Consider the following 11177-nt stretch of genomic DNA (forward strand, 5'->3'; position numbering starts at 1 on the left):
TTTACTCTTATGAATAAATAAAAGAATTTATCATAATGTTCACAATGAGAAGAAGATTAAAATAGAATATCTAAAACTTATCTTTTATTATGTGAACATTTAAAAGAGTTCTTTCACTAGGTTCCTCCATGATAGTTCCTTAAAAAAGATGTTGCAGTAGTTCCTCCACCAGTGGTTCCAAGACATGGGTTCGTGGTTCCTAGAACCATGGAGCCTTTAATCTAGGAACCCGAAATGCTAGTTCCTTGGCCACGAGATCTTTCTCCATGCTTACTATGCAGTGGATTTTGTCATTTCTCTTTACTTATGTAAGTTCTACATAAGAGCAACTATACAATACAAATATCCTCAAATAATTGTTAGTTCCTTAGGTTAGGATATATATTCTAAAACATATACATATATGTAAATAAACTTCATAAAAATGAGTTAGTCACAAGAATCTTGGCCCCAATTCTCACAAATTTAGTGCTTTTGCACAAGACTTGTGAGATTTGGAACTTAAGTCCAAGTAGTTTTGCTTGGACATTTTCTTCCAAGACAATCAGGTGAGGAGGATTTTGTGAGAGAGGGTGATATTAGATGTGTGCATGTTTTTACATATGTTTCTTTAGAGGCTAAGTGATATTTTGAATGATCTCAAGATATGGGACGAAGTCCTCCTCCTTAGCTCTCTTGTTTTGTTCTTTTTCTCTTTCCACTCCCTTACTGAACTCTTAAAACTCTAAGAATTATCATTTTAAACCTCTAGAACCCCCCTCTTTTGCTATGCTTTGGTGTTCCTTTTATAGTGGACATGGTTTGGGACCCCTAAGCGAGGACGTCCTTAGTCTACTTGATAAAACCATGTCCTTTAACAGGAATCTGAAGGAGTTCCTTAGGCAGAGTTTTAGCTTAGTTTGGAAAGGTTTAAGCTACAAATGGGAGATGCCTTCTTGGAAAGTCAAAGGAATAGGTAGGATATTCAATTTAATCGATGATAGCTTTGATTGATAAGGATAACTAAGAGGAAGTTGTGGGGAGATGCCATGCACATGGAGGAACTGAGTTAGGCCTCTAGTTCATGCATTCCAAGCATATACATTAACCAAGGGAAAACTTCAAGATCTTCCTTTCACCTGAAATCATTCCCCTACTGACCAAATCACTTCCCTTTACTACCAATTCGAGATCTCATGGGCTTGGACCATGGTTACAAAGATGATACCTGGTTTGTTAGGTACTTAATGGCTTTTGTAGGGAATCTGAACATACACCTTGGCTTTCTCATGTGTCAGCCAAGGTCCTCTTCTCAAGTTTTAAAAGGACACATCAAGTTCTTGGGGCCTTAATGTTGACTCTTTTTGGTTTGGCATTTTTCCAGAAATGGCATAAATTCCTCCTTGCAATGGGTGAGCTTGGAAATCCTTTAACCATCCTCCCCTTTGCTGCATGTCCTCTGCCCTGACCTAGATCCCTCAGTTCCTAGTCAGGTACTAGACCCAAGGACACCACTTATCCCTTTCACTTCTCTCTGCCTCTTGATTTCGACAAGACATTTAAGAATCTTTCATTCTTTCAAGAATACATGTGTGTGGCTTGTTCCTAGACTATCTTCTGGCATTTATCTTATCTTTATCACTTTCCAAAATAGAAAGGTTAGAAAATATATATTTTTAAATTTTTTTAATAATGTTATAGAAAATAATTTCACAACATTTAGTTGGCAATTTTTTTTATTAGTTTTCATTTAGGCTCGGCATTAACATCATTTATCATGTACCATTAATAATGTGTCGTCTTGATAATTGACAATTGTGAAATATTTTGATAACATTTTTTGGCTCCAGACTTATTACAACTTCGTTTTTTTCCCCATTGTTAATATATTCTATTGTGATTAGAACAATATTACTTTCACCTTGGTCCAATACTGACGTCATTTTTTTTATTTTGTACAAATTACAACAGGTCATTTGTTGTGTCCATGCACTTATTGTTTCAAGAATTTTGTAATTTATTACTTTTATAATTATAATTCTAAAGTTATTAAAAAAAAATTGGAAGAGTCTTATAATTCAATTAACACTTTATATACATACATACATACATACATACATACATATATATATATATATATATATAAAATCTCTTTGTCTAAAGTCCTCCTTAAATTTGGTAGCCTTATATACACCCCAAAACTTAGATGGTGAGAATGAATTTGACATCCAGAAAGCCCCATTGAATATCATATTAGAAAACAACCCATCATTGAAATCCTCATAATCAAAATTTAAAATAAATAAAAAGGCAAATAAGGTCTTACATTCTAACTACCATACTAATTGTCCATGGAGTTTTAGAAATATCTCATGGGCAAGAAGTGGAATAGTTTGATCAAAAGTTAATACTACTTCACAACTTTTTATATCAAGAAAAGAGAGAATACTTGAAATCTTTTGGTCCAAACTTGTCCAAAATTAAGAGATCATAATGTGACGAAGTAAAGAGACACAATCATATTCGTGGTTTCTACAAGCAAGTGGTATGCACTAAAGTTCATGTTCTTGTATTTCATAAACAGTAATATGTTTGATTGGAGTGAGAAGGGAAAGGATGGAAAAATGGGTGGGGAGGGGGGATATAATCTCCCCAAAATAGAGAGAGGAGAAAGGGAAATTGGATGTGAATTAAAGATGAGTAATATGCCTTTTATCTAAGTTATTGTAGATTATTATTATTTTCTTTTACTACAAATTATCATTCTTATATAGTACAAGTATAAATAGTAATTCTCTTAGAAAGTATAATTTATTTCCTTTCACTTTTCTTTCAACTAAACAAAGTAGAGCTATATTCATTTTTTATCATTCTACTTTTCTATCCGTACAACCAAACACACATCAAGAAAAATACAAATATTTTCTTTCCAATAACATGATTACAACAAGTTGTTCAAATACACATGAATACAAATGATAACATGATTACAACAGGGTTTTTTATTTTTTATTTTTAGTACAACAAGTTGTTAAAATACACATGAAACAAATATGAAAATTTCCAAGTTCAGCAATAAGTTATAATCTTTCAGATTATTATTTATTAGTTACAAAATATAAATTGCTCCACATTGAATGATTGTTGTACTAAACCCACAACTTATATTTCTTACCTACAACACAAAGAAATAATTTATTAGTATCTTATTTATAAAAAATAATAATTTCAAACATAATTCAAAATCCACAATAACTTAGCTTCTCATAAAAATTAATTGCATATTTTATCACTATCAAACATGTCCAACATTATTAATAGCATAATTCATTACTATCAAACAAGATATATGATATTTAACTCAAGACATAACTAAGTATATTTATTAATGTAAAATAAATTTATTTTTGTAAGACATAATTTTCCATCCTTCATTTATTAAGCAAGCATATTTATTGCAAAAAATTTAATACTTGGACATATATATTGTAAGGCAAATTTATTACAAGATATTCATTATTAACAATTTTAATGAAATACTAATTATCCACTATACTAATAATAAGATACTAAAAATATGGTCACTTCTCTATAACCCCTTCCAATTGAACAATCATTTAGATGAGAAGTGGCCCAAAGTCAAACTAATCATATAGTGCATTACCTACAATAATGAATCATTAGTGTTGGTAAAAGCGAGGAGCGCACTTAAACGCAAAGACCTCTTGGAACCTAGGCGTAAAGTGCAGATGCATGCTAGATTAAAGTGAAACAAACATTTTCAAAGAATAATTCGTAATGAGAAATGCAACAATCAAATGATCAAATTATCATATAAATTGAAAAAAAAAATTCATATAACACAAAAATTGCAATCAAGTCTTTTTTTTTTTTTTTTTTTTATCAGCTAGATATGAATACTTCACTTCCATGTAATATCCTTTCTCAAATCTCTGATACCCATAATTTCCTATGACTAATGAATAATATTAGTTAACAATTTAATCACTTAATGACTATAAGTCTATAAGAATTAGTCTATTACGTTCAACGTCAACCACTGAAGTAACTAAGCAATTACCACAAATATATTATATCATACTTTCTTTCTTTTTTTGCATGAATGAGGTAAGAATATGAGGACGTAGCAATATGGTAATTGGTACTGAGCAAATATCCAAAAGGGGGGGAAAAAAAGAATTAGAAGAAGAAGCTAGGCAGGTTTCTGCTTCAAGGAGAAAAAATTAAGGAAAAAAAAAATAACAGTAGAGAAGAACGAGGTTGTGGGTTTCAAGACAAGTTACACTCAAAAAAAAAAAATTTGATAAGTTACACTAAAAATATGCCAAATTAATGGTTTATATCAATAATGTCAAGATCCTATAGTTTTACTCCAATTTTTGCTTATTTTTTTGAAAAATATAAATAAATAAACACCGAAAAGTGCCTAAAGTGCGCTTCTTTGAATGAGCCTAGCTTTTGAGGCAAAAAAACAGAGGAGCCTTAGAACTTCGCGCTTTGAGTTTAAGCATGCTTTTACCAACATTGTGAACAATGTCATTATCCTTCAAAAATTCCTTCTATAATTCTTGACCTCATAATGTTTTCCAAATGGCAAAAGGCAGCTAAATTTTTTTTACAGAAATACTAAACTCCCTCTAAAAAATTTCAGTAGCGAATGAACTTCAAAATGAAGGATGTTAATTCTCCACTTGCCGCCACAGTATAATGAACTAGTGAATTTAATTAACAATCCCACACATAATCAGTGTCCCAACAAAATGCCAAGTAGAAAATTTGAACATAATCCGTAATCCACTACAAAAGTAGTACTCAATATAAGAATAGAAAATGAAACTTAGAGCTCCTAAGCAAGACAACAAACCAATCAAAGAAACTTTTGAATACACTAGATTGTAGCAAAGGGAAAAAACTGAGAGAGAAAAAGAAAAGCATACCCTTCTCCCTTTCTTTTTCTATACCTGTTTAACTTTTATAGTTTCCTTCCATCACCCATCTCATACCTATACTGAGCACCATTCGTGGCCCCAAAGATAATTCTCCAAGCATATGAACTAGCTCCATTCATATTCGCCTCCATAAATTTGCTTGTTAGAGAATATCTAGCTTTATTTACTCTATAAAGAAGTGAATGGTTATCATTCATTAAAACTGCCACCCTATTTGCCAGTAAAGCTAATTTAAACTCACGAAGTACTTTAAATCCAATTCCTGCTTGTGACTTGGGTACCCACATTTTGCCCCATCTAAACTAGTTTATTTTCCTTTCTTTGTCCATATGACTCCACTGGAATTTTCACATCTTAGAAATCAAGTCTTGCATAATTCCTTTGTGAGCCTAAAACTGAAACTACTCATAGGGTATGGAAAATTACAAAGGCCACTACCTTGATTAGTATCTCTTTCTTGGCTTGAAAGAGTAGCTTCTCTTTCCACTTTCAAAGCTTCTTCCACATCCTTTCTTTTATTTCAACAAATGCTTTTTTACTTCTTATATTTTTATCTTCAAATTCAATGAGGGTAGTAAGAGGTATTTTTCATATTGATCCAGTGCTCTCAAACACCTAGCAAGGTTATGATTACATCGTGACTCTCAACAAATATATTTCCACTTAAAAATATATATTTTCTTCTCACAGATTACCATATCTAACCAGAGGCCTCTTTATATTGTCTGAAGATATTTTAGATAACAAAATAAAGTAGCAATAGAGACACATTCCTTTACAATTGATATCCATTATTCATGAAAAAAACCCAATCTTCTTATCAATTTTTCAAGAAACACATCACCTTTCAAGAAACCCATCTAAAATAATATCCTCTCATAGTACATAATTTACTAAATTCATTGAAAACTACTTTTTTTTTTCTTCTTCTAAACATATAAAACAATACCTTTCATATCAATCACAAATTTTACGAGTGTCAAATCAAGACCATAATTTCCCAGTAACAACAAAATATGAAGAGGATCTTTGTTGTACTTGTGTTGAACTTTGATCTCCAGCACCACTAGACATGTCCCCAGCCTAAAAAATAAGATAAAGAACTCCAATCAAAATTATAATAGAACTCTAGTTACTGCATAAAGTAATGCATTTACATTAAAAAAAAAGCAATATATTTATAACAAAAGCACAACGATGTAATAACCTGGCCCCTGAATTGTTGAATCAAAAATACCACTTTTGATTTTATGGTGTCCATTCTCTCCAATTGTGATTTTAAAGAGGTCATTTTCTCCATCTTCTGTTGTAGTATTGTCTCTTCTTCAGCCTATAATATATGATAAATAACTCCAATTAACAATATAACTCAACTCTATATACTGCATAAAGTAATACATTTACATTAAAAAATATATAATATATTTATAACAAAAGCTCACCGAAGTAATAACATGGCCCCTTAATTGTTGAATTATATAGACCCATTCTGATTTTACAGTATCCATTTTCTCCACTTTTGATATTAAAAAGGCTATTTCATCCATCCGCTGCTGCAGTAATGTCTCTTGTTGACATAGCAATGCCTCTTGTGGCTGACATTCTCTCTCATCGTGCATCATTGCCTCTTGTAGAGTCATAATTAGTATTGTCTCTAGTTGATGTAGTATTGCTTCCTGTTGATGTAGTATTGGCTGTAGTAGCTGGCATAAACTCTCTTCTTCTTGTATTGTTTCTTGTAGCTGGTGTCTTGCCTTTTGTAGCAGGCGTACTCTCTGCTCTTCATTTGAAGTCAACCTGGAAATTTGGTAGCAATAGATACACTAAAAGGCTTGGATGGTTGAAATACAAAAAATGATTTGAACAATTAGTAAAATCAACAAATATCATATTAGAAAGCAACCCATTATAGAAAATCCACACAATCAATCATTTAAACAAGAGAAAAAGGAAGTTATGAAGATGTCTACATTTTCAAATTTCTTGCATATTAAGCTGCAAAATTACAAACATATGAAGCGATGAGGTGGATAACTTTACCTATTCCAAATGTTTTGGGCATGAAGAAGAATTAAATTTAAGCATGAATGACCTCTATCTAAAAAAAGTGAAGTCAGAGAGAGAATCCTCTAAATCCTTGGGGCATGAAGAGTCATCAAATAGAAGCTTTATTTAAGAAAAAAGAAATACAAGACCCTGCTAGAAAATAACTAGAACCCCGATCCCAAACACAAACACAAACACACATATGTCTCTATCAACTTAATAAATCTCAAAAACCCGATGAAACCAAGTCAAAGTAATTGATAAAAGAGGAAAGAAAACCTGGGAAAAATAGGTACCTGAAAAGCATATAAAAATTTGGAAAATCAAAATAATGTCAATAAACAATGTTAGAAATAAAGCCACGTGAAATCGAATTTAAAAAAGAAAAGAAAAATGTGGATTAGAGAGTGGTGGATTGGCTTTTGTACCTTTCGTTTTGGGGACCAAAATTTAAAGAAAAGCACCAAAAAGTAGTGCAAAAATTTTTTTAATCCTTTTTTCTTTTTTAAAATCAAGGAACCTCTTGAAGCAACCCCTCTTGAGTAAACCCCAGACACATGACCTTGCTCGTAAGAACTGTGTATCGGGTAATCTCAAGCCTAGATCTATAGTTTGGGGGGGAGGGGGAAGGAGGTGAGGTTTGAACCAAATATATCAGGCACCACAAAGAATGGCACTACCACTATGCTATCACTTAAACCCTGTGAAATGCAACTATTAAGAGAAAGAATAGTAACATGAAAAGTTTGGCTACCAAAGATTGTGGCCAGAGACTAAGTGTTAGAGAACAGTGAAACAAAAAAAGAAAATTATTATTGAAGAGGCTTGAGTGGGTTTTGTAGAAATGGAGCTCTATAATGACTACAAGTTTGAGAAATCTTTAATGTTTATGTCACTTAAATTCCAAAAGTGAACAATAGGTGTCTTGTGTTAGATCCAAATGCTTTCATTAAAGGTTGGAAAATCCCTTATTTGATGTTTATTTCCAATAAATGTCTTTGAAAGCAAACTTGATGGCAGTGTTTTTAGAGTAATTTGTAAAGTGTACACTGAAATGATATGTGATTATTTTTACTAAGGCAATTTCATATATCTGTTAGATAGACTCAATTTTGGTGAAGGAGGAAGTGGGTTTGGTTTTCTATTTGGGCAATTCGGTTGTCAACCATGGTAAATAGAACCACAATTTTCTTTTCCAATAGTTCAAGAGGACCGAGACAATGAAACCCTTTCTCCATGCTTCTTTTAATTTTGGTTTTGGAAGTATATAATAGGATGCTACACAATGCTGTGAAGGGTGGGTACTTAGCTGCATTTCAAGTTGAGGGAGGAAGTGAAGGGGTTATGGACAGCTCTCCCCTTTTGTTTGCTCATGACACAATGCTATTTGTGACGTAAATTCTGATCAACTTGGCTCTATATGATGCTTTCCTTCTCTGTTTTAGCAGTCTCATAATTAAGGGTTAATCTAAGTAAAACAGAGCTTTACCAACAGGAGAAGTGGAGTGTGTAACAGCTCTAACCACTCTTTATAGCAAGTCGATAACAAATTAACATCCTAAAGCAGTACAGTATCTAGTATATGCAAAGAATAAGATACAACTGAGGAAAGCAAATGCTGAAATTTTGAGTTGAATCAAGCTTATACCTGCATTTCCTCTTTCTGCTCGCTCCCCTTTTGGAAACCACATCATTTGGTTTGTCAAGTAAGACTAGATTCTCCATATAATTATCAACACAAAAATAGTATGGCCTCCCACCAATTCCCAAATTCTTAACTTGTTCGCTCTTAGGTTCATACGAAGTGATGCCCCAATAATGTGGTAGTTTTGCCTCCACTAATATATTGCCATTCTTCTTGAGACCTAATACCCTTAAAAGTCCTCCGTTGAGATTAACAGTGAACGCCATACTCTTTCATCACCCAAATGGAGCAGCATTTGTTGACCGTGTTTTTATGAGTATCATGACATAATAGAGGGATTCCAAAGAACAAAGCGATCTTGTTCAAAAAGGCTGAACAAGCCACTCGCGGAACCGATTTACAGGAAATGGTTTATACGACGACTCGTGCTCTACAAGGGGACTATCAACGCAGTGCCTAACAATTAATTTGTTGGAGGAGAGTGAAAGTGATCGAGTTAGGTGGGATTTGATGAAGGCAGAGGTTGTGATTAGAGAGTTCCATGATTTGGAAACGCACCTGAATAGAATTAGGGATTTGACGGGAAGTCTGTGCAGAATTTCCAGCACCACTTCCTCTGGGAGATAGTCTGACATTCCTATCCCTAACCCAATTTCAATTTCAGTCTTTGGTTCGACTGTCTCTGCTTTGTTATAATCAAACAAAATTAGCGCCAAGATTTTTAACTTGAATCACAAAAATTAGGGGCAAAATTCCCGCCAGTGAAAGTATAAAACCCTCTCAGTACACTACAAGGGGACTATCAACGCAGTGCCTAACAATTAATTTGTTGGAGGAGAGTGAAAGTGATCGAGTTAGGTGGGATTTGATGAAGGCAGAGGTTGTGATTAGAGAGTTCCATGATTTGGAAACGCACCTGAATAGAATTAGGGATTTGACGGGAAGTCTGTGCAGAATTTCCAGCACCACTTCCTCTGGGAGATAGTCTGACATTCCTATCCCTAACCCAATTTCAATTTCAGTCTTTGGTTCGACTGTCTCTGCTTTGTTATAATCAAACAAAATTAGCGCCAAGATTTTTAACTTGAATCACAAAAATTAGGGGCAAAATTCCCGCCAGTGAAAGTATAAAACCCTCTCAGTACACATTTTTTTTTTTATACGGTATTTATTTATTTTTATATCGCCATCTATACATCATTTGTTTTTTACTAGCCTTCTTAGGAAAAAGTTAATAACATGAATCTATTATAATTTAAGATTATTATATTTTTTAATTATCAAAATTCTTAAAAGTGCGATGAGATTTATGTGTGTGTGATTGAAATAAAATTTTCATGTTACATCTCATCGCTCTTCTAGGATTTTGGTGGTTAGAAAATGCAACAATCCTAAATTAGTATACTTAAAAAGGTTTTATCCTTTAAAAAAAATAAACGAGCCACTAAGGCTGAGTGTGCAACAAAGATGTGTAGATGCTAGTTTTTCTAATAACAAAAAATGTGTGATTAGTGTTATTTTTTAGACTATCAAAAATTAAATTATAAAAATTTACATCAAATTGAAAATGTATAATATGATTTGAGGCTTACACATTTTTCCATGATAATATGCATCTAGATCTACTAAAACAATCGAAATAAAATTGAAATTATTTGTAATCACTTGCAATTCCATGGCGTTGATATACATTGTTAAATAGCTGGAGTACAATGCGCCCACTAGTGCAATTGAGTTGTGCTGAACCCTATCTAAAAAAAAAAAAAAAAAAAAGAGTTGTGTTGAACCCATAGATGTAGACGCCTATTTTCCTATGCTTCACAAATACCAGGCTTTTGACCTTTTGTAGTAGCCCAAGTTTTTACTTCCTAATTTTGTAAAAAAAAAGAAAAAAAAGAAAAAAAAAAGTTATAGTCGCATTTTTAACACGCGGCTATAGCCAAATTCAAAAAACAAAAAATCAAAAGGGCTATAGCCCCATTTTAAACGCGGCTAGAGTATGTCCCCTATAGCCGCTTCTTATAAATGTGGCTAGAGTATGTTCTATAGCCGCGTTTCTAAAAACGCAACCATTGGTCCTGACCTATAGTCGCGTTTGCAAAAACACGGCCATTAGTCTTGGCCTATAACCGCATTTACAAAAATGTGGCCATAGATCCCTCAAATCAATTGGGCATGTCAATTAGCTGTATGCACATAGCATACTTAACAAAAAGACACACCAAACAAAGTTAAAAACAAAAGAAACACTCTACATAGTACACACAAAAGAAATAGAGAGGTCTGGTTTTCGCAAAAAGAAGAAGAAGAAGAAGATAAAGAGAAGTAGTCATAGAGAGAGAAACTTGAGGTAGAGAAGAAACAAAGAAATAGAAGATTGAGGAGCACACAAAACAAAGGAGGAGTTTTAATGTTGATCGAATGGAGAGCTGAGAAAAGGAGATGGAGTTGCTTTCAATGAGATAGTTGAAGAAGAAGAAGGAGATGGAGTGCATTAGAAAGAGAGTTTTTGATTGGGGGTTTTGTTTTAGGGGGAC

General features: G+C 33.0%; 1 protein-coding gene across 1 annotated transcript; it reads right to left on the bottom strand.

Moving 5' to 3' along the window:
• Positions 1-5738: 5738 nt before the first annotated feature.
• Positions 5739-9390, bottom strand: LOC112013133 (uncharacterized). The gene is made up of 4 exons (XM_024045517.2): positions 8644-9390; positions 6392-6746; positions 6157-6279; positions 5739-6032 (listed from the first exon to the last, which is right to left on the bottom strand). Exons 1-4 carry the CDS (start codon positions 8904-8906, stop codon positions 5934-5936), a joined length of 840 nt encoding a protein of 279 aa, XP_023901285.1. The 5' UTR covers positions 8907-9390; the 3' UTR covers positions 5739-5933.
• Between the last annotated feature and the right edge of the window lie 1787 nt (positions 9391-11177).

This window comes from Quercus suber, unplaced genomic scaffold, assembly GCF_002906115.3.
Source record: "Quercus suber isolate HL8 unplaced genomic scaffold, Cork oak 2.0 scaffold_497, whole genome shotgun sequence".
Lineage (NCBI taxonomy): Eukaryota > Viridiplantae > Streptophyta > Magnoliopsida > Fagales > Fagaceae > Quercus > Quercus suber.